The sequence below is a fragment of the Numenius arquata genome, chromosome 1 (assembly GCF_964106895.1).
Source record: "Numenius arquata chromosome 1, bNumArq3.hap1.1, whole genome shotgun sequence".
Taxonomy (NCBI): Eukaryota; Metazoa; Chordata; class Aves; order Charadriiformes; family Scolopacidae; genus Numenius; species Numenius arquata.
Genome location: NC_133576.1, coordinates 133,475,346 through 133,502,153, shown reverse-complemented (window position 1 = coordinate 133,502,153; position 26,808 = coordinate 133,475,346). Strand labels below are relative to the sequence as shown.

General features: G+C 39.0%; 1 protein-coding gene across 8 annotated transcripts in view; it reads left to right on the top strand.

The window, feature by feature from the left end:
* DLG2 (discs large MAGUK scaffold protein 2) overlaps positions 1-26,808 on the top strand; it is a 673,276-nt gene that overhangs the window by 632,270 nt on the left and 14,198 nt on the right. For 5 of the 8 annotated variants that reach the window (XM_074147586.1, XM_074147613.1, XM_074147605.1 and 2 more), the window contains one exon: positions 15,769-15,814. In XM_074147586.1, coding sequence (XP_074003687.1) covers positions 15,769-15,814 — 46 coding nt within the window. Of the gene's footprint in view, positions 1-14,767; positions 14,868-15,768; positions 15,815-18,862; positions 18,905-26,808 lie in introns of all 8 variants that reach the window. The other 3 variants (XM_074147594.1, XM_074147560.1, XM_074147578.1) reach the window with 2 other exon arrangements.

The following is a 26,808-nucleotide window of genomic DNA, read 5'->3' as shown; positions in this document are numbered from 1 at the left end:
AATATTTTTATAGTGGAAACTGTAGCTCTTGGAAAGACTTTTATCAACATCTCACCTTTTTTCTAACACTCGTAGATGTTGCCTGCTCCCAGAGAAGTGCTGCACTATCATGAAGCACAATGTTTAGCTAAAACTTCATTTTATACAGAGAGCTAGGGGTTTTTATACCATATGCCTTTTCATTTCACATCTTATTTGGCCAGTGACTCCAGAACATCATCTCTTGGACAAATACCCAATTTCAGTTCCCAGTGACATAAATAACATGCCTCTCAATTTTTAATGCGTGTATCAGGGTGCATGGGGGGTGTTCAGTCCGTGATTACTGGGAAGCATTGCTGGATGGGTGCCTGCCCTGGTGAGGCTGCTCAGCAGGGTGCCAAAGGGGGATGAGGTGCCTGCGGAGAAAAGGGACTGCCCCATCCTTCCAAAATCTCTCCCAACAGCTCTGCTGCTCATCAGCAGTGCGGGTCCTGGGCTGTGACCGACACCATATTGCTCCATCACTACCCATTAGGGTTTTTGCTATTCAGTTAGCTTGTCATCCCCAGTTCTTTTCATATTCCAGTCAGATCACCTACATTGCACTCAGCCTGCCCCTTCAAATGCCTCTGAATGTATTTATTATGACAGTCAGAAGCTTGATAGCATTTAATAATATTTCTTATGAGCAGATTCTGTTTACAGATCCCACAGCCCTGCCTGCAATGTAAGGTCATCCACTTGCTTTATTGTCATTTTAGCAACACTGCACTGAGGCATGAAAGGAGAAAGCTAAACTTGACTGAGATAGCAAATTTCGTATTGTGGTGTAAATAAAACCCTCCACATACTCAATGCACCTCTCCTACAAACATCAAAATCCAGTGAGTGTCAGAGTGTCAGGACTTGATACATAGGACACGTTTTGACAGCTTATTAAGTATTTGATTAAAAAAAAACCAAAACAAAACAAAACAAACAAAACAAAATAACAACCCACCTATTTCCTGACAATTTATGCTCTAGAAAAATCATAGTATTTTCAGCCCTAGTCATCAGATCAGAGGAAAACCAGTCTGTAAGGAACGTCAGGTGGTCATTGAGTCCAACCCCTGGCCTGAGGGTGTCTTCTATACCTTATTCCTGTCTCAGAAATTTGTCTAATCTCTACTTAAGGACCTGCCAAAACAGAAATTTCATATTCCTCCCAAACATCTTGCTCCAGTGCTTCGCTTTCCTTATCATTAAGAATGGCTGAACTGCTGCAGTTTAAGCCTGTTGTCATTTCTTCTTCTATCAATGTATGTGGGGACTGGGTTATTTGTCTTCATTTTCACCAATCTCAACTGAATCCCTGCTTCTTGGAAATTAGAAAGTATAAAGATGTATCCAACTATCTATCCTGTCTCTCTGACTACCAAAGATTGTTTCTGACATCAGTGTTTTACTAGGCTTAAGTTCTCTAAGTATAAAGTTTCACCACTTTTAGGGAGAAACTGTTGTGTAGTCCATAATCAGAAAGTTTTCCACGTATTCAATGTATTTTGATATTTTGACCAACTAATTGACTACTAATTGACCAGCTATTTTGACTATCATGTTGGTGTGTATGTGTCCATGTGTATGTGTATGAAAAGAAAAAAGGAGGGGCCTCTGTCTTTTTTTTTCCCCTTCTAAATTTGGTGATTAGAAAATAGCAACAGACGCCGAGTAAAAGATAATGGAAGTGTCAAACACCAGAACATGTGGGATCACAGGTGGAGTGATTTACGACGAAGAAGAGAGGTTGAACATAAATTAAGCAGCATACACCTACCCACAAGGATGATATGGAGGAGGGTTAGTGAAGGTGGCGTAGGCACTGACACACAATTAAATATTCTTTATTCTTGGTCTCAGCCAGATTTATCCTTCCTTACTGATCTAGCCTGGCTTTTCTCTGTTCCCCCAGTCTTTCTAATGTCTTCTTACTATTTAATGGGAATGGCTGCCTGTGGGGTATTCGCCAAAGAAATCTGAGCACTCTTATTGGAGTAAGTGCTCGGCTCAGCTATAAATTGGCCTCCAACTGGTATTCTGACCGTTGCTTAGAAAAATGATAACTTGTGTAGCTGTAATCTTTGGGAACTGGAGGTACATATGCCTGGGAGCAACTTGCCTAGAAGCAATCTGCCTGTGTGTACTTGCCTGCATAATCCAGCCCTTTTATATTTTTTTTAGCCTGACACTACTGTATTTTTTAAGGAGCAGCCAGTGAATAATGCAGCTGCAATGTTGCTGTTCTATTTCCATGCTTACTGCTATTTTTAAAGATGTTGGGTCAAAGAGGGTAGAGTGAACTGCAGACAGCTCTTGGATGCCCACAAGAGCAGCTGGAGGACAACAACCTGGATGCAGGACTGATGGTGTCAGGGAGGAGCAGGAGAGGGCTGCTCTACTGGCACCCAAGGGTGACAGCACCCTCACAACGAGAGGTTGAAACAGAAAAACAGAAGGATTAATCATGCAAGGGGCGTATATCTCAACCTTGGAAGGGAGGAAAGAAACAAAAGAATTACTCAATTAGCGGACATGGGCCCCAGCCTTGAAAGAACACTCAGTAGGCAAACAGGAACATCCTGATTGATTACAGGAAGATAGCAAGAAGCTTGAAGGCCCCTGTTAGCAAAGCAATCGGTGGGAACTGATTCAGTGAATGTGAGACTTCCTGACTTCCCCCCCTGAAGACCCCCAAGGAAAACCACCAGGAGAAGATACGCACGTGCCTGGAGGAGGAGACTTATTATAATGAGGCCCTGGAAATAATTAGCATAGTACCACCGATTCTTAGAACTAATTGTATTAGTCCATCCCATAGTTTGCATATGTATGATTTACATTATAAATAATTACGGGTTCAGCATAAGGGTGTGCAAGTTAGGAGGATAAATCCCCCTTGCACCCGGCACCACAATAAACATACCTGCTTTATAACTCTATTCAAGTTGTAAGGTTTGTTTCTGCGCGTCAAGGTGCAGTCCAGGGCAGTCCCAGGGCATAAAGAGCCAGTCTGGTGGCAGCAACCAAGGTTGGTCCACAGCCCTGTGGTTCCCAGAAAGTCCGTAGGGATGAGTCAGGTCCAAAATCAAACCAGGAAATCCTGTCAGTAAGGTGAGGTGGGGCAGGCAAGATGCAAGGGAGGGCACAGGGAGAGCCCTGGTGATCTCAGATGAATCATGAACAACCAGGACTGAGGTACTGATCACTTTGTTCTGTGATTATCAAAGTAATTTGATAGTTTGGTCCAAAATTTTCTAGCTTGCCTTTCTTAGGATTATTCCAACAGCATTTGCTAGCATTAGGCTGCAAAAGATAATGTTAGGCTTTTATTAATGGTTTATACAACTTAACATAAGGCTTGTACTACCAATTCTGACTAATTTTGATCAGTAGAAATAAAATGTCAATCTTTGCTGTGTAATTAAATTTTAGTTTAAAAATCTTTTTCCATTCCTTGGTGCTGCTCCCACTTGCAATGGCAATTGAATTGAGTATTCTCTTTTACTTCCATCACATTGTGTTTCTAATGTATTGAAGAAAAAGAGCCTTCCCATTAAATGCAGTAGAGGTTGACCTGAGCTCTAGTATGGTTTTTTTGCTAGGATTGTTATATCGGTTTAGTCACATGAGAAACAGCAGACGTGAACTAGAGTAAAAGCTAGAATATGAATTCAGTCCTCCAGCTTAGAGACATTTGAAGTGAAATTTTGGTTTAGGCAGGCCCTAAAAAAAATAAAATAAAATAAAATTAGTATTCCCACTCTCATCTGATCCCTAATAACATTTTAGCATTCCTAGTAACATTTAGCTTCCGGAATGGTTCACAGTGTGGCCTCAGCTGTATAAACAAAATGACTCTTCAATAACACTCCAACAAACATACTGCAATTTGCCCAAAACAAAAAATGTTTTATTGTCTCGGTGCCAGACAATTATTGGACACCCACTGATTAAAAAAAGATTAATAATAAATCCTAGCTAAAATATGCTTTCATTAGGCATTTATTTATAAGCTTCTGGAAAATGTCTAAGGAGCACATGCAGAGATGAGTCGTAATGCTCTAGCTTGGCTTTTACCTGTCACGAAAATATTTTACCTGCACAATGGGAAAGCCTGAAATATGGCTTCCTGCAGAAATATTATTTCTGCATGATGGTGGGACAATTCTGTAAATGTTGTAAAACATTAGCTGATTTTTTAAAAAATCAATTTCCTGGCTCCTAAATGAATATTTCTTCACCTCAAAAATCCCAAAGTGAAGAGCTCTTCCTTTCTTCATGGTCAAGAGCACCAACCTGCCCCTGCTGTCTAAAAGAGATGTGATGAATCATGCACTGACTGCAAAGGGAATCTGAGGTCACTACCTCTGCCCCAGACACCTACAGGGTAAATGTTGATGCAGTGGATCCCATTCCTGTGAGCCTTAGCTGGGTCCACCTTCTGAAAAACATAACAGCCATTTCAAGACAGGGTGAGACAGGGTTATGGCCCTTCAGTGCTTCACAAGGCTATGGCCTGACAAGGATTTGCAGTCCTTATCTGCTTTGTCTTGATGAAACATGGTAGTCTAAACTTTAAGAACCACAGGGCCTTATTAAAATTGTGCAGTTTAAAAGCCTAACATTGACATCTGAGCCATTTCTTTCGGAATAATCCTTGCGCTACTAGTTGTGGTGAATAAACTAGGCACTTGTAACAAGTATTCTGAATATACTCTTGCATTACCACTTTGCCAAGTGCAAAATATAAATGCTTGGATAGGTTAGGTTAGGTAAAGCTCTCTAGAAATGCCTAGAGGTAAGCCCTCTGCTCAGCCCAGCATATAGCTCCTGAGGTGTCAATAGGAATTACACTGTTGCTGTGGAGATAGTGTAGGCTCCCGAACCACTTTGCTTGTATACCTACAGGTGGAAAAATTACCGACAAGAAAAACCCCTTCTACTCAGAACTGAGCTTTTTATAGAAAAGCATTCTACACGTCATTTATTTGCAAGAGTTGTGAATCAGTATTTTACTGTACACTCCCTCATCTCAGAATGATTGAAATTTGCTTTGCTGTAACTAGAGAATAAGAACATTTTTTCATGAGTGCAAACTTAAAATAAGCTTTGGAAGTCATTCATCTTATAAAATTTTTGGTTTTACATCTCCGTTACTAATTGACATAAAGTCTTTTACAAAACCATTGTTTCTGCAATATTGGAATTTAGTTGTTACTCTTTAGCAATCATTCAAGAATGCTCCTCTGTGATAAAATGGAAATTAATGACAAGGATAAAAAAGTAATGTCAAATCACATTGCACAAATTCCTCACCAACTCATTCTTATAGGTAGATCTTTATAAGAAGTCAAAAAAAGCTGGTGGAAATTATTAAAAGCAAATTACTGAGCAGAGGTATTTTCTGTGCAAGAACTTTTTATAGGCACAGGACACAAGTAGGTCTGAAGATACTCTCCAGAGTTTTGGTGAGAAACTGCCCAGCGTGGGGAGGAGGCATAAATTGCCCTTCTCCACCTGGCTTTGCTGCTGTCTTGTGTCTGGTTGTCTTTCTGTTGGACTTAAGTTCTGGCAAAGGCTGCAAGACCTCAGAAATAGGGGTAGCACTGGGTGTCATGGAAGAATCAGATCTCAGCATCACTCCTGCCGGTGCAGCCGGTGTCTTGGAGGAGACGTCTTCTCCCCATGCCAGTGGAAAAGCTGGGTTTCATTTCTCCAGCTGCCCTTGCTCTTTCATGCATTTTCACATCCTCCACAGTCCTGTCTTCACGTTTCATGATGGCTGGAGCTGGTGGACACTGGCTGAACATCTGTTTTGACCTGAGCCCATATTATTGGGCTGCCCTGACCGTTCACCTTGAGCTGAGCACATTTCACTCAGCATGTCTGCAAGGTACGTTAGAAATACTGCTCTCATCAGCATCTAGTTCACTCGTGCTGAAGTAATCAAATGAAATTCGGCTGATAAAATAGCACATTGCCAGGAAAATTTAACTGTACAGTGTCTCGTTGCTCCAGGATATCTTGAGGCACTCCACAAAGACTTGCTCTAATTTAATAATAATGTCTGTTGGGCCCAGGTCCCAGTTGAAAGTAAAGGAAAACAAGTGAGTATTCCATTTTAATTTATGTCACAGTAGCCATGTTGACTCTAGCAGGCAACCAGCATGCCTTAAGGAACCTGGTTTTTTAAAGTGGTGAAACAGTTCTAGAAATTGTGAAAAATACTGTCAAGTCAAATTTGAGGCCTTTAGTCAGCTGAAGGAAAGAAATATGGTTTTGCAGCTTTCTTTTAAAAATCCAGTAGAAGCTTTTCTTTCGAGTTAAAAAAAAATACAAAAGAAAAAAATCCTTGGGTCTGTTTTCCAGTTTAAAAAAAAAAAAAAAAAAAAAAACACACAAAAAAAGAGAAGGAAAACCCATTTTCAATTTTATTGAGAAGTACAAATTCTAAATATCTGCAACTTGTAAGCATAATGGAATATAGCAGAAAATGTGAGAAATAAATGCTTTGGAGTTGAACTTGATCCAGATGGTGAAAAATGATTCTGCCTATTGGCAGCTTGTCAGTCAAAGAAAATACTGATGAAGTAGTTTCTTCAGTTAATGAGCAACTTAAATACATGTATTTCATAGATTTTCCAGTTTCTTCAGCCTGATCATTGTGTGGCGTTTATTTATAAGATGATATTGTTTCATAGGTGGCCATAATGCTAGGGACTAAAGTATCAGTGTTTTCTGTCCCATAACAAGCGTGTGCCATCCCTGCTTAGGTAAGAGAAATGTTTAAGAGAGTCACCGACATAAAGATATGTAGTATAATGTTTAAATTGGTCACAGATTAAATATAACACAGTGAAAATTTGCTAGCACAGGTAGAATTTCAAAGTTTACAGCTGAGAGTTAATTGCTTTTCTTCTAAGCTGTTCCAGCAGAAATTTGTGCTGAGTTTAACTTCAAGTGTGTGCTATTTTTATAACTTGTTGTCTAACGGCCTGAATTAAGTGGTAGGAAATTTGCATGTATGTATAGATAATGCCATAGGTACTTGACTTTTCTTCTAAAAAAGTGATTGAAAAGAAAAAATATATAGTATTGGCAGTAGATATTTTCAAAGAATTAGGAACAAAGCAAAGTTTTCTTCTAGTAAGATTTCACACAAAGCTCCAGAAGAGAGGAATTAAGCGTTAACACTCATCAAGATGATACAGTCTCTGTATTTCACATCTTTATTTCTGGCTTTATTGCTGCTCAAATTCAAGCATTTCAGTTATGATTGACTTAATGACTCACAGGCCATGTTTGGGAGGTTGTAGGGACACAGGAACTGCCAACCTGGGTCAAAGCCAAAGTCCGTCTAATTTGGTATCCCCATCTGTGAGACTGGTAGTGTGAGGTGCATCACTGGAAGACGGAGGAACTTCGCCTCCTATGCAATCCTCACACCAGTCACTTAGAGACTGACCTTGTTTTTGTTTGCCCATGCCTTTATTTTTTATAATTTTAGCTGTAAGGCCTAAATAAATCAAAGTTTCAAATCAAAACCATGAGACTTGTGTGATTCACTGTCTCCTGAGCCAGATCTTTGCCATAATTCAGCCTCCCACACCAGTCACCTCTGAGCACAAACACTCTTCCTTTAACTCAAAAGGGCAGCTCAAAAGATAAGTCTGCTCCAATCTTTCAGTGAATAGTTTGAAGGCATGTAGGTATCGTAAATCTTTTTTCACTACTGAGTCACAAAATAAGAGTAATAAAGGTCTTACTCTTTTTTATGCAATGGTCCATTTTGTGCTGTAGTTTACACTTGCACAGGTCAAGTGCACAGCACTTAATTGCACAAATAAATGATTCCACAAAAAAATAGCGATAAAGGAACAAGTTTGGGATTTTTAACAGCATAGATAACTAACACCTTCTCCAGTTTAATTTACTAGTGAGATTAATTCAAAAGATTGCACAGGGGAGACCAACCCCCTTGATTTCATTTTCAAATCTAAAGAAGCACCAGCAGTCAACTGGTCATCAGAGTTAAGAAAAAGATATGAGAAAATATCTGATCAAAACTGAGGAATGAAGATTGAACTGATAAAGGTCCTACAGTGTAGACTGTAGGAAAATCTGTAGTTTTGGGCCAGTGATCAGACATCCCAAAACTTTGCCAAATACACATCAATGTTACTGTTGATCTCTGAGGCTCTTTCTCATCGTTGTGGCACAAAGGATGCTGCGACAGGTTCACGTGGGCAAAGATTTATTAGTGGGATCAGTAGCTAATGGCAGACATCAGCTCTAAGAGGGAAAGTTACTTTTTGGAAAAAAAAATTAATAGAGGAAGATTTGGGACAACATTGTCAAACATTGAATACACTTTCCAACTCCAGAGACAGCCTTGCGAAAGGAGAGGAAGACCTTGACACTGCCCATAAGACTAGCGAGCCCGGATGGGTGAAAGCCCACGCCGGACCCTAGCACAACCTGGCGATGCTGGATCTGTGAGCATCCCATCATGGAAACACAGGCATTACAGCTGGGAGAGGCTTGTTGTTCAGCTCTTTTCCCTTCACCGCCCCCTTCTCTCCCAGCACTGCAGTGTTATTCCCCATAGTACTTAAGATTAGCAGATTTGTTTTAAACGTGAAAAATGATCTAGGCTTTTCTACTTCCCTTGGGGCAGATTATTCTACATCCAAATTGATTTCACTGTCAAGGAGCTTCACCCTTTCTTATTTTCACACTATTAATTTCAGTGTTGCTGCTTGAACAAATCCTTCCCACCCTCTTTGTGTACAACCTTCAGGTAGTTGTAAATGACCTTGGCTGTCACATACGCAAGGTTTTTACGTTGGCGTTTCAATCCTGCCGACAATGGTGCAATGTAAATTAGCACAGATGAGTGCTCCCTTTTTTAATGTGATTCGTACCTTGCACCAAGTTAAATACATGTTTGCAGAATTGGAAATACTGCTTTTACATGCTTTCTCGAAAGTCTATTAGTCTTTCTGTTCCCCTGGTAGTTTGTGTTGTGGTTTAACTGTTGTTTTGTTAGGAATTGAAATTGGGTTGCTGGCTGACAAGTGGCATTAAGTCAGTCTTTAAAAAAGATTAGTAAAATTTCACATTTATAAATACTAAACAGCACTACCTTTCTCTGCAGAAGCTAGACAGCACGGAGTTTTTAATCAATCAGGCTTGTGCTTTTTCAGTTTGGATTTCCGAGATCAAAATCTCCCTGCAACTTCGTGGGAAAACTAAGCAAGCAGAGTTATCTTCATCTGTGCTTCTCACCCAAAGTTTGTTCTCACTTATCACAACAGATCATGGTGCAAAGATTCAATAAGGAATGAGCGTAGCCCAGGCTTATCCTAGACACTAGCAGTATCTAGGAAATTGTAAGGTTGAACTTAACAGAATAAGGACATCCTTCCCCCAGCATCTCATAAAAAGACATAGAGAAGTTGGCAAGTGTTGCTTGCCAGCATATAGCTGTATGATCAGGCTGCGAATGAAAGATATATGTTTTAAGGAATATACTGTGTGATCACTACACAACCAGGCTTACAGTTGTCACTGACTTCTTCTTCTTTTGTATGTCTGCACAGACGTCGTTAAGAGCTTTCTGTGTGTGTAAACCCAGTCCATGGTCAAGTTTGTGGTTACACCAGGAAAGCAAGAATGGCCCAGTGACATTGGCTTTCTTCTAGACTTGATCAAGTCACTAAACCTCAGTACAATGCGTTATCTCAATAAAAGAACCTCCCAGGGCCTCAGTGATAGTATCCACCACTGATAGGTCCCAGTGTTGACCTAGTCCCCACAAAGTGCCCAAAAGGAGGTCACTGCTATGGTCCTGTTATTGCAGCTGGAACAATGAGGCAGAAAATCCCAAAGTGCAGTTTGACCCATCATGTTCCCCAGACCATGCTGCCATGGTAACTGCAAAACCACTTCGCATGAAGCAAATATACTAAAACTGGATTGTCTTCAAAAGTTTGTTTTGGAGACTTCGTATTCATCCTGCATTTTGAATTCCTAAGTGAAAAAGCCCACTATAGAAGCAAAGAGGCCATAGATATGTTTGAAAGGAGAAGTGAAACTGAGTATCTGTTACAGTCCAAACCTTTTCTTTCTGGCATCAGTGTGACTTTTCAGTATGATGGGAGAGATTTAACATGGAGAGATTTAACAGCATTTGAGTGCCCAAACCTTTATTAAAGTCTGCATTCAAACATAAAAGAACGTCCCTAATACAAAAAGTGTGAATTAAATATAGAGAAGAGGATTGCAGGGACATAATGTTGCTGATACATTTTTTAAATGTTTGTAGAATGCTGCACAAGTGAGAGCTTTTCAAATAAGTTAGGCCAAAAACAGGTGTTAAAGGAGAAGAATCAAAAAAAACATGGCAGATGAGAAGCAGTAAAAAGAATGAACTCATATGCATTGCTAAACTAATCTCAAAACAAGAGTGATACAAAAACTCATGTAACATAAAAACAAGGCTAAAGTTTAGCTCAAACCTGCCTAAAAGTAGGTGGTGAATGAAATTCAGCTACACCCTGAATAAAAGAATTTCACAGCCAGTGCTCCGGAACAGCTTTTTCTCAGGTGATCCCCTCATGACCGAGGATTAGCATTGGTTAAAGGGTTCCCAATGTATTTGTGAGTTTAATGGCTTTTAGAAGATATAGTTGGTTTTAGAGCTTTTAGACCACCAAAAGAAATCTTTCCCCAACTTATTAGGCTCTTCTGCAAAGCATGAAGAGAACAACCTATACCAAGAGCACATTTAAACTAAAGAGTATGTGCTGGATCAACTACATAGTGAAAAAAAAATGGGAAGAAGCTCAAAGTAAACAATGATATAGTTGCCTCTTGCAGTATGGTATAACCATCAAATTACTATTCTGTGTTTACCACTATAAAGCAAATTTTGAAATTGGATTGTTTATTCAACGCTACATGAAAATTTCCTTTAAGAACACACTATCCTATTAGCTGATGAGTAACATACATACAGCCGCTGCACCTGGGGAAAAGCATTTGGAGTATAAAAATGATGTTGACGCAAAAAAAGTACCAAAGGGAATTTTTATGAACAAGAAACACACAGTGTCTTAATGTCTGTCACAACCAGGGAAGGTCGCAATGTGTAAGCCGGACTTTCATAAGTGGGGACACCTGGGGATATTTGGTCGAGCAAGAGCGTGCATCACAATTTTTTTCTGGCTTGTCCAAAACACAGTCTATGCCTAAGTAGTATCAAACAAAAACTCAAGCCAGGACATCGGTGAAAGCTTTTCTCCCTTTTCTTTTCTGAGAAAAGGCTTTTTTTTATCACAGTTCAAATGTTGTGAACAATGACCTCACTGTTCAGTTGTCAAACAGTACTTGAAAATTCCATTTGCTTTTTAGTCTTAGGCACTTGTCTACATAAAGTGCCTACTAAAGCCAATTCCTAGGTTAGTGATAATCTGTGTGAACTGATGGCAGTGAGGTATAAAAGTAATCTATTTTGCAAGTTTTTCACTGCAACTGAAAGTACCTGAGGTATTTGCCATTAGAGAATTTTAAAATATTCATGGCAAAGAAATTGTGCCTTATACAGAAATCCATTTTCAGTCACGTTTTCACTGACTTTCAGAAACTCTGTCTGTATACTGGTGAATCAAGCCTGATCTTGATATTACAATTTCAATTCCAGTTGCACGCAACTTTTGCATCAGGCTGAGAGATGTAGGAAAATCCCTCTCTCATTTATCCTACAGCTCTTTCTCAGCTCTCTGGCAGCACAGGGAGCCCCTGTGCAAACTGGGTCCAGAATATTTGACAGGTCTCAACGTTTCCATTTTATAGAACTAAAATCTCTCAAAAACATACACCTGAATTTTGCAGTTTAACCTTACCACTGTTCCTCACATGCATGATCCTTTCTTAAAAAAGAAAGTATGTATTCAGTGTTGGTCTCTACTCCTCCACCGAGAGAACAAAATATGGAATTAACACAACATGTCCAATAAAAATATGATTTTATTCTGTATGAGTCTCCCTCTTTTCTCTTTGCCAACCCCTTTATGTCTATACATTAGAGATATATATTGTGGCATCTGTAAGAAACATTTTGCTGGGTTTCTGCAGGATATCATATTCTTAAGGTGGAGACCATCAGTCTGATTTTAATCATATTTATATTGGATACAAAACCAAAATCAAGGCTCCCATCTTTGGTTTCTTGTGAAGTAACATGCACTTAATGTATGAGAAAATAAGTACTTGGTAAGCCCATTAAGTTAATACGGAGGACTAATTATTTCTATAAGTTTCCAGGATCAGACCTATTTTAGTGTTTTGTAATATTTTTCTTTTATAATATTCTTCTTTTTTTTTTTTTTGTTATTTTAAATACAAACCCTACTTCTACACTGTGATAGTATATATGGTAATTAACATGAATATACACATTGATTAATCTATAGAAATCTTAACACATGCACAAAAATATTTGCTTATGGATATTTATAAACTAAGAGTCAGCTTTATTTCAGGAACAAGGTTTTTACTGGTGTAAATGCAGTGACACAGCCGGACATAATAATCACCTGCTATGAATTGCCAGATTTTGATTGTCTAAATTGAAGTGTAACAATATTAAATATTAAAAAGACAAACCAGTACTTGAAACTGCGAAAGGAGAAAAAGTTTATATAACACTATAGTATATCTGTCTAATTTGGAATATACTGTTAGATCATGCATAAGCTTGAAAAAATTATATGCTTCTCTGGTGAAAATGGACTTTCTGAAGTTTTTGCTCTAGACTGTTGTGGAAAAAAATTAAAAAGAATACTTATAAGTGTTATTTATCATATAATCTCTGTGAAACACAGCATATTTATTCATCAATTTGAAAACATTCTCTTTGATTCCAAAATGAAATGGCATTTGGTAATGAAGTGATTGTCATTTTAAAACCCCTTTGTTTTTTGAGGTGCTATTGTTATATATATTTTTTTTCCCTTTTCAAGTGTAATGCCTATAGTATTACTATGTCAAATTCAGATGAATCGTGACAAACAACATTTTCACAATGGGAAATGTTAACATGCTACATTCTTTTCTTTGGAAAAAATAAAAGAAAAGGTCACAGAAAACACATTTTAATTTAATTATATCCTCTAGGTCATTAAAGTGGTGCAATGTGCATGTCAGTCCTCTTTTCATCCACAGATTACTTTAATCCTTCATGTGCATTTTTTTTTCCTCTAGCTTTCTTTCATATTTGCTTTGTTTTGAAACTGCATGCTGTCCGGATTATTTGTGCATGACCTCCACATTAATTTCACATTGAATGTTTACATACTCAGAGATTTTCATGGATCATTTATTCTACATGTGCATTTTTCTTTCCTTTGTTTTCAGTTACTGAACTTTAAATATGCTTGAAATGTAAAAGTGGCATGAAACTTTCGTGACACAAGTAGACAACTATTTTAATAGAGATTTTCGGTACCTAACTTCACGTCTTTCAGAAACACGTATTCTAAACCACATTTTATGCTGTGCTTCCAAAATGTAAGAAAATTAATTATGTTCCGAAACTCTAAATCTATTGCGTTTCAGAATTGGAGCCAAATACTTGTTGTATTTCACTCAAGCAATGACAAACACATGAGATATTGGTCCTTTAAATGAGTTAAGAAGGTCTCTGCTGTCTTGGAGGTGATTACTTGCAAAGCCATGTGTCTGGGCATTGCGTATGTTCAGTATAGGAAACAGCGTAGGATATCATTGTCTGATGGACAGCACAGATCACTTCAGATAAACACTATCTGCAGCTCCTCACAGGTGCCCTCTGGAAATGTCAGTTTCTCTCAATTGGCTGTATAGGGACCCTAATTCCTCATCTAGTGTCTGAAATGCACATTCGAAGTAGGTACATCCTGCTTTCACATAGTGCAGTGCCATGAGTCCTTGCGACTGTCTATAAAGTCAAAGGTTTTGTCATGTAAAAAAACCCAATTTCTTCCATATTAATTTGCCATTTGAAGAATTATAGCAATATATGTTGCTCAACTTGCAATGAAATACTGCAGAATACCATCTATAAATCACATAAAAATAAAAGCATATCCAGAGGAACCTAATGAGTAAATATACATGTATAAAACAAAACAAAGTTGTTTTTTTTTTTAAATTATGCCCCAAAATAAAGCATTTAAACACGCTTAAGAACTTGCCGATTAAGAGGCCAAGTAAAACACTATGAAAGCAGCAGTAGTTACCAGAAAAAAATATTTTATTTTAATTGGCACAGGGCTGAATTTACATACATACTACAAGTAAATCAAAAGCTTCCGCTTTCCTCTTTACAGCCTATTCTTTTTCAGCCAGTTAATTAATTCTGTGCACAGTCCGCTATGATTAAAGATGAGTGGCTTGATCTCAAAGCATGCTGAGCCATCTGTATCCCTTTATCTGAACAAGCCAAACATGATAGTTTTTCCAAATAAGGAGCTGAAGGTTGTGATTTGAGACCTCTGTGATCAAATCGATCCAGTCTCCAGGGGCTTTGCCTTCAACCTGCAGACCTCACCGCAACCACCTCTGATTCTTTGCAGCCGCTTGGTTTGGACTGATTTGAGTCACTACAGTTCTCTCCACTTTTACAAACTAGTTGTTTTGTCAGCATGAGTGTGACAACAATTAGACGTCCCTGTTTTTGCCCCATGCCTTTTCTCCTTCACAGTCATTCAATGACAAGCGTAAAAAGAACTTCATCTTTTCACGAAAATTCCCATTCTACAAGAGCAAGGAGCAGAGTGAGCAGGAAACAAGTGATCCAGAACGTAAGTAATTTCTTGGAGACAATATGTCACATGCAGCAGCACAAAAAATGGGTGACACGCATGATACCAGTATTCCCACACATCTAGGCAAATATCTGTCGTAGGCAGGCAGGAGAGGTATTACTACTGTGACCAATGTGTGACTGCAGTTTGGATCCAGCTGGTCCTTGCTTCCCTGGAAACACCATTTTCAGAAGAATGAAACAGTGACCTCAACTTTTGAGAGAGAAAATGTGGCTCCTCAAAGTTCTTGTGGCACCTGTCAACAATCCAAACTTGTCTCTGATTAAATATCCCCAGATCAGAACTGGCTCAAAATAAAGCAAAAGTGATTTCTTTCACAATATTAAGCTAAATTATTACTTTTTAAAAGGTCTGCTCTAATCTCATTGCTGCCTTTGACATTCTCCAACTTGATTGCCACGGGCAGCTTCACTCAAAGTTTAACAATTAAATGAAATATTCTTGCTAACAACTTAAAGAAGTAAATCAGATCGTGGAATGTGTACCTCCCTGGGCATTTACTGCTTGCTTAAATTGTACAGAGAACCAGCATTATTAAAAATATATGCTGGATCCAAGCCCAAATATTCACTTTCTTTCTTAATTATTTTCTCCTAAATTTATCCGTTGAGGATCATTTCTGGGACTTTATTCATCTGGTTGTTCCTTCTTCCTCACAGATCCAAAAGCCACATATCATGGTCACTGCCTCTTTCATTGGCTGTACTCCCATAGAATATGGGTTTAAAGTTGTTTCAGAAATAAAAAGCAGGGATCCAGATTGCTCAATCAACATGGTCAGTCATGGTAGTATCCATTTCAACTCCACTGACTTCTTCCTTCCTCTTCTGCGGCTGTTCTTCCTTTCTCATTGCTCTCTCTGGGGACTTCCGTGCAGGACATCCCCGGATTAGGTGACGACGGTTATGGAACAAAGACTCTGAGTAAGTTCCCAGGAATGGTCACTGTAAATCTCTTTTTTTTTGTTTTGTTTTGTTTTGGCTTCTGTTCCTTCTCTGAGGACCCTCCACTCCTAGCATGCACAAGATAGAGTTTTATTTGTTACCCAGCTGTGAATGCATTAAAAATGTTTCAATCGTTTTGTTCTGCATGACGATATTAAATAACATACAGTGTATCAAGCAGACACTTTCACTTCTTTTGTAATAACACCTTTTGTTTCTGACAGTATGTTATTGTTCCCATCATGGCAGTTCTGTAGAGTAGCTTACCTAGAACTCGTCTTGCTGCCTAGACTGTTCTTCTCAGCAACAATCTCTCCCTCTCCATCTAAAGGGAAAGTTAAACATTTTAACTTGATTACATCCTGAGGAGATAAATAGAAAATTATTTTATGCTGTTGCTTCTGCATTTTCAGCTTTTTGCATGGGAGTGTTTGTTACTTTGCTGGATTTTAGATTAGTGTCTGTTATTAATGGAAGAAGTCATTTGCAGGCTAGAGAAGACCATGCCTTCTCCAAAGCTAATTTTGGACCCATTTCACCATTAGCAACCTATTCTCTGTCATGCAACCTTAATCAATTTCTTTCTCTGATGCAGCAATCCTGTCTCAAGACTTGGCATTGCAGAATGTGTAATGTCAGATAATTGTTCAGAAAAAATTTTGCTTCCTCGAAAGTTAGACCAGAAAAATCGTATAGAGTGAAATATTTGCAGCTGATTTCTATATAAATAACTACATTATATTCTGTATCCAGAGCTAAATAAGTTAAACAAAATGCCACTTGCATGTGTTTGGCTGCTGCTTCTTCAGTTCTTACTCTTTTTCTTAAGTGCCAAGTAATTGGAGCAAAATGTGTGTGAATGTTAACACTGCATCGCCTACTGTTTTGTATGTGCTTTTTAATTGCAGGAATGCACATCCATGCACACGATTTTAGAGATCATTCTGTTTCTGACTGATTTGTTGACATTTTAATGGTTTAGCTTCAAGCCATACAATAGCTCTCAATTTAAAGATGAAAGCTTCATCTCTTGCCCAAAGCACAGTTCTGCAAAAGTACTTTTGTCAGGGACAGACACCAAATATCACTGCCGCCTGAATTTTAGCCATTCTACTACTTTAAGTCTCATAGCAGCTCATTAGCAACAAATGCAGATCCTTCCCTGATAAAGAGAAGTAGAATACTTCTGATGTGATAACCCTTATGAGTATCTGTGGGTATCCTTACAAAGACAAATCTCCATAACATCCAACCATTTGAGAGGAGATGACTGAATTCTGCAAATTGCTAAGGGAAAAGTAGCAAACAGGTATTATATATAGGCTCTAGTTTCTCTATTAATATAGCACCTAGCTTTCAGTTACTGACACACCTCTAGACATTCCCGCCCATCCAAATTTCACTGATATTCAATTCAGAGATGCTTTTTGATGACAATTCTTACTATGAAGGATATTTGTTCTTTTTTAATAAAGCTCTTCAGAGTCCTGTATAACATATTAGTTTGAGACAACCCTTGTTAACTGCCTATGAAATGTCCAAAAGTCAATGTACTCTTTTCTTCCAAATGTAAATTTAATTTTTCTAAACTTCTTACTAAGCCCAAGATCAAAGTTTTCCATTACTATTTTTATCAGGTATCATCCCCTCTTATTTCTGCTGCTCCAGTAACCCCACCACTCCCACTCTAGGAACCCTAAGCCATTAGACTGGGTGAAACTCAACACCTTGAAGAGAAGAGATGGTCTTGGCACTGTTCCCATAGTCATCCTTCATGACATCCATGCATGGTCTCCTCTGGGTTCATCCCAGGGGGTTCTTGGCTTTTATGAGTTCCTTCCTTCACTGGGAATGTATAGAGGCAGTTGCAGGTGAGTGTTGCGGGTCACCCACAGCCTTATCTGCCCACTGGTTTAAGGACAAATACTGGAGCAATTTTGGCTCCTAGTGTTTGTCAGGAGGTGACTTATTTGTTCCCGTTGCCCATTTAACCACTGTGGCTCATTCTTATTAATCCAGTGTAGTGCCTCACTGCATAGCCATTATACCATTGGCTTCTAAATGTCCTGGAGCTGCTGAAAAGTTTCAGCTGACAAATGATCTTTCAGGTGCAAAGTAATGCGCATTTCTACCAGAGATACTATTAAAACCGCCATTTAATGTGTTTCTGCAGACCTCTTGGAGATCATATAGCAAGGTCTGACTGACCATAAGCAGTCTGCTGACTACAATTTGGGAACAGCAGCTTCACATGATATAGATTTCATCTTTCTTTAAATAATATAATAACAGAAATAGGACACCAGACTTCCCAAACCACAAATCTGACCCATCATGATTGTTCTTATAACCCTATTTACCCATCCAGACTGGTCTGGTAAAGGTTTTCTTACTCTAGCTCAAATCCTCAGGCTAGACAATGTCTGAAAAAAGAATGCTTCCTGTTTTATATTTTTTCTTTTTTAGTTTTGTCATTGGCTTTGTCTTCTTTTTTTGGACAGGGTAAAATGGATACAGTTAAAATATTTGATATCAAAACCATTTTCATGTTAATTTGTTAGCCCTCTGGGATAGTGCACAGTGAATAAAGATGGACACAGGTTAGAAGTTTAGCAGGAATAGTCCCAATGCATTAATGATGCAAGTTACTGATAGTGCAGAATAATATGAGCAGACACTCAGTCTTCATGAAATTACTCAAGGCGTCCAGTGAGATGCAAGTGAACCATAATATACTTTGAAATTAAGTTGTCTGAGATGTCATTAACTGTCTCATCAAGAAAAGACATGGCTTTGGCATGACGCTTGTCACTAGCTAATACATTTATTCTTTTTCTGAAATGCCACAAGAGAGAAAGCTTTCATTTTACCCGTGTAAATTACCTGAGAGTTTTCAGGAGATGTCACTGCATACTTTTTATTTCTTCTCTGCACAACTACCTTTGCATGACTGTGGCAGTTCTTTTAAGTTTCTGCAGCTCTGTGGTGCTTGGTTATGTTCTTTAATTTGCTGTACTGTTCTTGCAGAACATGTTTCTTCTAATGCCAGCGATAGTGAAAGTAGCTACAGTAAGTTACTGCTTTCATTAGAGTCCTTTTACTTTGCATTGCTTGTTCTGTTTGTTTCTTTTATTTTGTTTCTCTCCTTGCTGCTCTTTTGTAAATGTAAAAAAGACGGTTGGAGCAAATGGCTTGGAATTCAAATTTACAACCACATCTTGGGTACAAAGCTATAAAAGAAAACTGGCAACCTTTATAAGAGAAGGGAGGAAGGCTGTTATTTGGGATGTATTCTGGGACATAAAAACTACCCTGGCTTTGGGTAGCCTGTGAAAATCAGGATTATTTGGTTTAGTGACAAGAAGTTTATTTCAGCAGGGAGGGGGCAGTTTCTTGATGATCTTTAAAGAGTAAAATTACTGCATAGCTCTAGTCAAATCTGCGAAAGGCAGCTTCTTTACAAGGTCATGATTTTTACTTGCATTTCTGCCTGCCTGTATGAAGGACTATGAAATAGTCCCAAAAATTTTGTTGAGCCCTTAATTTTGGCAGTAGAGATTTCCTAATGCACATAGAAGTCTTCAAGAAAAGGTAAGGTAGACCTTCATCCTTTAGGCACGGCCACTGAATATCACTGACTAGTGGTCCTAACCCCACAATCTCATCTGGTTGGAATTACAGACTCCATGTGGTCATATAGCCAAGAGGCAGATTGTACGTTCTGGGTAATTATTAGTAATACCCCAAAATTTTACCAATATAACTTTGTTTCTGGAAATGTTGAAAAGCAAAAAAATAAAGCATTAAATAAATAACTGGAACTGTAATAAAAGGTAATTAAAATGATAGATTGCTTACTAAATCACCCAGTTGATTAATTTTTTCAAGCCATTTGCTTGGCAAATCAAGTTTTCCACCAGTCACTCAGCACTTGTGCTAAGCACCCACATACATTCAGGTAATCATTGGTATCATACCTCATATTTACTAGTCCTGATATAGTGCATAGCAGTTGAGCTCTGTTAGTAAACACTGGTTTGTCTCAGTAAAACAGCTAATCTTATGCAATTCAGAAATAGTAAATTAGTTTGTATTCTCTTGTATTGCAAAGGTTTCCTTGGAAAGCAATTGCCAGAGTCACAAGAAAACAGTAGGCGCTCTTGAACTGCCAAGATCCAATTCTGAACTGCTTTATTTTTAATGTGTACTCTGCTGAGGAGGAGAGGAAGATTTTATGTTGGAAATACAAGATACTCTTTCCCCAGATTGACTGCAATCAGGAATGCATCAATAGGTTAAATTTTCAAAATATTTCAAATCCCCTCCAGGTGTGTTTATTTCAGGGTGAGCTCAGGGTAAATGCCCAGAGGAGAATCTCGGCTGGTGGCTGAGCACATCCCACACCTGATGAACTGTTCCCAACAGGAGACTTAACAGGGGTGTCCAGTTGTAGCCAAACATTTGGGGCAAATCCACAAAAGCTAATTCCTAAATTTCATCATAAGACAGGGAAGGTAGCCAGTTCCTCATTGGCTACACAATACCTTGAAACAAGGTGTATGTTTTGAATTGGAAGAAAGAGGATAGAAATGGTTTGGGGAAGTTAGTTGGGACATAGATACTTGGAAGGAAAAGTAGTGTTGGGGTAACAACTGCCCACAGCAGGTAGTCTCCTTCTAGAGTGGTTTCCAACTGGGCAAGCTCCTGTCTCACCCCAGCAGCATCCAGCCTACATCCTGTTGGCTGGAGCTCCCCACACATTACTGGTATGCCCAACAGCTGCTTCCTGGTGGAGAAGATACAGAGATGCAGGCAGGGCTTTCTTCTCTGCCCATGGGAGAGCTATGCCATTTAGCAGCAAAGGAAGCGAATCTTAGATTATGCCAAATGAAAGTGGATTTAAAATCTAGGACCTGGTGCCCAAAGGGCCTCATTCCAGTTGCTAAGGATCCATTGGTGTGTGCTGACATGACATTTGAAGGTATGACGATGGACAACAAGCAACTTTGGTTACCAGCTGGAAATTACTGTTTCAGAGGGTCACAATGACATATCAACTCTAACCCAACCGTGTGTTCAATTACTACATGGCCATGGTTTATCAGCATATCTCCTGTGGGGACTTAAAGACCTCCTGAGTCCAGCTGGTTATTCTCTGGATCTCCAGGCTACCCTATGTCAACAGTACATCCCATCACACAGCTCATTGCATCAAATCTCCCCTAGAGAAATTATGACTCAGGAACAGAAAAGAATCAGACAGAGATGAGTGAGAAGCAGCTGATCAGAGAGAGAAGTCAACAAGATAAAAGAGATGAATCCTGTCATGAAAAAGTTGCCTTATTTCACTGCATTTCTGACCTTGTGGAACTGTTGAGAGAGGACACCACACAGTAGACACCTATCAATATCCCTTATGTGGGAAGAGTAATTATAAGACCTAGTCTGTGAACATTTCCTAAAGACATATTCCTCAATATTCTAATTTATTTATTCCTGATGAAAGGCAAAAAATAATAAGTGCTTGGGGTAAAGCTCATTCCTGGTAGAATAAGAATAAGAATAAGAATAAGAATAAGAATAAGAATAAGAATAAGAATAAGGAGTAGGAATAAGACAGCATGCAGTTATTACTTCTGCTTTCCTGTTTGCATCCACGTAGCTAGGAACAAGGCCCAATGTCAGTCACTGCCACAAATCCAAGTTTGTTTTAACTCCATTTGGAGCCAGCCACATTTGAAAGCTGTTCTTTAGTATGGTATAGTGCCACTTGGAGGAGAATTTGTGTGTTCAAGGTGAGGCACTACAGGTTATTTTACCAGGACACCATGTGTGTTGCCTTGCAAACTCATCTAGCCCTCAGTCTGTGCACTGGGGAAATGGGGCACGCTAAAAGGAGAAAAAAAAGTGAAGCTAAAAAAATCATGGGGAGCAAATAGAATACTGATGGAGAGCTCAGGGGTTTTGCATGGGGTTGTGGCTCTGCCCCAGTGCCCCTTTTCTCTTCTGTTTCCCCAGTAAATGAGCAGGAAAAAAAGGGGTTGCCTGCCCCACTGCTTGATGATTGTGGGAAATTGGGGAAGAGTGGCTGGAAAGCTGCCTAGCACAAAAGGACCTGGGGGTGTTCATCAACAGCCAACTGAATATGAGCCAGCAGTGTGTCCAGGTGATCAAGAAGGCCAACAGCATCCTGGCTAGTATCAGAAATAGTGTGGCCAGTGGGACTAGGGAGGTGATCATTCCCCTGTACTGGGCACTGGTGAGGCCCCACCTCAAGTGCTGTGCTCCATTTTGGGCCCCTCTCTACAAGAAAGACATTGGCAGTTTTAGGTTTCGGTTGGTCTCGATGATCTTAAGGGTCTATCCAACCTAAACGATTCTATGATTCTATGAAATCAGCAATTCACACCTTGCCCAGGACGAAGAAAACTGTGTGGGTAAGAAATGACTGGCAGGTGCCATGTGTTCTCCTGCAAACATTCATATTTATCCCTGTAAAAACAGACCACTGGGAGTCCAGATTGAGGGCTTCTGCATTTGTTCTAGTGGGTCTCTGGCAATTGTTTTAACATGTTTCTCTAACTTTTGCTTCTCATGATGAGCTTTTAGTGAAAAGTAGCTAGTGTCGAAACCTGTACTACTTGATCATTCCTAGAACCATTCCAAACCAGGGGTACAACTGCACAAAGTGATGGTGAAGGCTTCAGAGAGCTGCCCAGGTTGCGCCCTGGACAGTGATTAATAGAGGGTTTACAGATTGACTGGGCTTTTTCTGGGAGATATTCTGATGCATTCACATTTATTTAGAAAAATATATCGCTGAAGAATGTGAGTATTTGGCTGAAGTATTGCTCACATCTTGGGCTTGGGGGTTAAAAAATCAAATAAAAGTCAAATACTTTTTATTTCAAAATAATAATATAATTGAAAGTCCTCCTATGTTGTCTCAAGAGAAAATTCTTTGACCGCTTCTTAGCAGCAAGGCTGTTACACATACTAAACCCGATTTCTGGCTTTGTAATGAGCCAAAGAGCTGGAGCCAACAGCAGAGTTTTCTTTATCCCAAGTTCAGGGGGAACCACAAACACATTTGACAGCAGAATCTGGCCCTTTTATAAAAAATTATGAAGTATTTTTGAGCCAAGAACAAATGCTGGTCTGATCTAAAAAGGGCTGAGCTGCCACACAGCTGCTGCTGCATCACACTGGCCATGCTAATATCAAGGCTATAACTATGTTAGTTCATTTGCACCTGTTCACAGCAGTAAAACCAAGTTGCAGAGTGGTATATAAAATCCTTGACTAGCAGAAAAATGGTCCTTTTGTGATAAGGTTACATAAAACCAACCTTGACTTATCCCTGAAACAGCTAATCAAACCATGATTGAAAGTTTATTTTGAGCTCTGTAACTTAAAATGTTCTGATTTCTTTTTCAAACCAAGCTTGTAAGAACATATTTTTTTACCATGGACTCATCAGTTTTTATTTTGCGAGACATGATTTTCATAATGGCCATGAATTTCATGTCTCTCTATTGCGTATGTGTTGTAACGCTCTTACGCATAGTTCAGTAGAGGTTTATTACAGCTGTCATCAAAATTACACACACATTACCACATCTATTTAGCCTAATTGCATAACTGGTTTTGATTGCACCAATTACCTAGAGAGGCAATACATGACTAAAAGTTAAAAATAAGGAAAATTGTCAGAAACAAAAATTTTTACCCTCTGTCAGCAAGTCATTCTTGTAATGAGATATGAAGAGTCAGAACAAGGTTAAAGGAGTCCTGATTATTATGTTAGGCCACTGATTAATTAGAACACTTACGTTGGTTCTCACACTCCCCAAGGATTACTATATTTTTCAGGCACACTCAGATTGGCACGAGTATTGAAGTCTCATTTTATGCCCTCACAAGCTATGTTGATCTTAAACATATAGTACCGATAGACCACTTTTCAGTCATAAGTTCATTCTCAGACTACTTGTGATCTTTTTATGTATTGGATTACCAGCCCTTCATATCTATCAACATATTTCCAAAAATCATGTGTTTACTTACATAAGTAGAGGATCAGGAAAGGGATTTTGAGCCAAATAGAGGCTAGGATATTGACTGTCTGGTGCAGTCTGTGCAGATTAAACAAAACAAGAAATTGATTTCTCCAAGATCTTGCAAGTACAAGTCAGGTAATCCATACATGAGCCCAAAATCTAAAAGGATGATGACAGAAAAAATAAACCTTTTTGATTTTAGATCCAGCTGAGCAACAAAATTCAGGCAAGAGCTCAAAAATAAAATTAATTTGGCTCATCTACATGTATTTCACATGTGTATTGATGGTACCACCACCACTAGTCCAGAAATTTTAATTAAAAAATTCTCTTTGATTTTTCTAAAATCATAAATAATTTTTAGCTGTCTTAGTAAGTACTACTTTTTTATTATTATTCACTGCCCTAGATCCCTTTACATATTTTTTCATCACAGCCGTTAATCTATGGATTCCCACCGCATAAGGTGCCTGATGAGGGTGAGTGTGTGGTTACATGGGCTTTCCTGCCCTGTTACATGCTGGGTGCAGTTACACCAGCACTGAATGCTCTGGCATTCTCTTTCCCAATAGGAAATGGGACCTTTTTATGGGCTACATGAAATATGCCTGGTATCTGCCAGGTCTACACTGAAACTGGTTTTGAGTATTTCACAGACTCTCTGTCATCTAATCAGGAAAGGAAAACAGAGGCAACACCTTAAATCCATTTTAGGACTGCCACTCTGAAACACTATAAAATCCTTTAAAGAGATGAAATTAGTAGTCCTTATGAAACTTATCTGACCACACAGGACCTCTCTATCCTGTTTATAGAGGATAGGAGTTATAATAGACTCCAGGTCATTCTTGTCTTTCCAAGTATGAGAAATCACCAATCGGCAAATGAAGAACAAAGGGAAGCAGAGCCATAGTGATCCTGGCAAAGTGAAAGCCCTCCAGTAATTTTACTCATGAGTATATTACATTTAGGAAAGCTTCCTTTTCCTTTCTTCTCTCTTCTTATTTTCTTTCTTTTCTTTTCTTTTTGACTTGATGGAATTTTACTGAAGAACAAGGGATCATGCCAAAGTCCTACAGAAACAGCTCTTTCTTTTTTCTTTTTTTGTTTTGTCTGTTAAATATCAAAAAGGTTTTCCAGATCAATATAGCTAACCTCTGCTAATTAAGTCATTAATGTGGGTGGTAAATGAGGCTTGGTCAGGTGATAAATAAGAGCCTGTGTCCTGCTGAATTTCACACTGTGTCTCACACCTCAAAGCTATTGCAAGGTTATAGCAATCCAATTATTGATTGACTCTAGAGCTCTTCATTATACTTAATACTTCATGGACTACTTCAAAACTGTGCGAAACTGACTGAGTAGAGATCATTAAAGAATACCATCTGGTACCATTAACATACATATTAGCCTCTGAGGACTTCCAGGATTTTGTCTGGACAGGAAGGGTTTTATTCACATAGAAACTTGAGCTTCCTGAGCCTTTTTTCCAGAAAAGGAAAGCAGTGGAAATGGTGCAGCTTTCCCCCTCACTCACACTCCATGTTGAGTCTGAAACTCAGCGCTGAAGAGCCTTTTCTCAGGAAGATGCTTGTCTTTAAGCCCCTGTGTATTGCAGTCATCCTCAAAGTTTCTCCTTTCTTGGAAAGGCTTAAGCCTTTCCAATGGCTTAAGCTTCAGCACAATTTGTGTGGGATGGAGTTTTTTCTTTGCCTTCAGTCAGGCAACAGTTTCACGAGACTTCTGTGAAACGACAGGCTTGTTTGTCTCCACAGCCCATACCCTACTGATAGCCTGGATGTAACAACAGCTTTAGCATTTGGACATGTCTGGCAGAGACCGGGCAAAAGAGAAGGTAAAATCTTTTTGGGCTTATTTGTGCTGGTTATGATTCCGTGCCAAAGCCAAATATTAGCCCACAGAGACATTTTTAAAGAGTATCAGAGTTATTGGTTATTTTCCTTCAGTTGCTCCTGTCACTGTCACTCCCATGGGATTCTACTGTTTAAATGCAGGTGTCTGCATCTGACCTTGCTGTTTAAATGCCATTATGGGACGAACAGAGACAAACACACCCTTCTGACTTTTTCCCCTGTCCTAAAGCAGACATCTAAAATAGGTCAGATGACTCATGTTTTAGAATAAGCACTTGCCTATTTGTAGGCACCCACTGACTCTGAAGGGTACCCAGGGACTAGCTCAGGCATAAGCACTCGCAATACAGGTTCCTGAAATTAGTTGAAATGAATCCCCTCCTGCAGATCTGTATGCCAATGAAACAAGTATTTTCAAGTTTAAGATTGTATTTGTACAAATAGGCTCCTCTCCAAATCCTTAGTATGTGATGGCTTCATTGCCCACCCCAAGATTGACTTTCTTGGAAAAACATAGCCTTGGGGGGCTGGAGGGCAGGCAGTGCAGGAGGATGCTCCTCCAGCCTGGAGAGTGAATTGTTTCATCTCCAGGGGAACGGCACATCCTGAGTTTTATATCACCCTCAAAATTCCCAGAGAAACTTAAGGGAAAATAATACATCTGATGCATGAAACCTAGTGTAACAATGATTCTGGGGTTTTAACTTCGCAAAAAGCCAAAGTTAAGCAAGTGGTTACAGTATCAAACATTTGCAAATAGAGAAGAAAATCCATTATCCACACTCCTCATATGTTATGTCGCCTTGTTCTCAAAAGCTGTCTAATTTCTTCCTATAATTAAAAATCATGTTTTCTCCTTTGCTGCTTCAGCACCATTGCTAGGTTGGAGTTGGCTCTGTCTGTTCTACCTCCCTGCTACCACATCAATACATTTTTTATCTGCTTTTTCTGTCCTTGCCTTTTATTACAACTTCATTTTTACTTTAAAAGCTTTCTTACAGCTGTCTAGATAATATATCACAAAGAATATCTATCAACG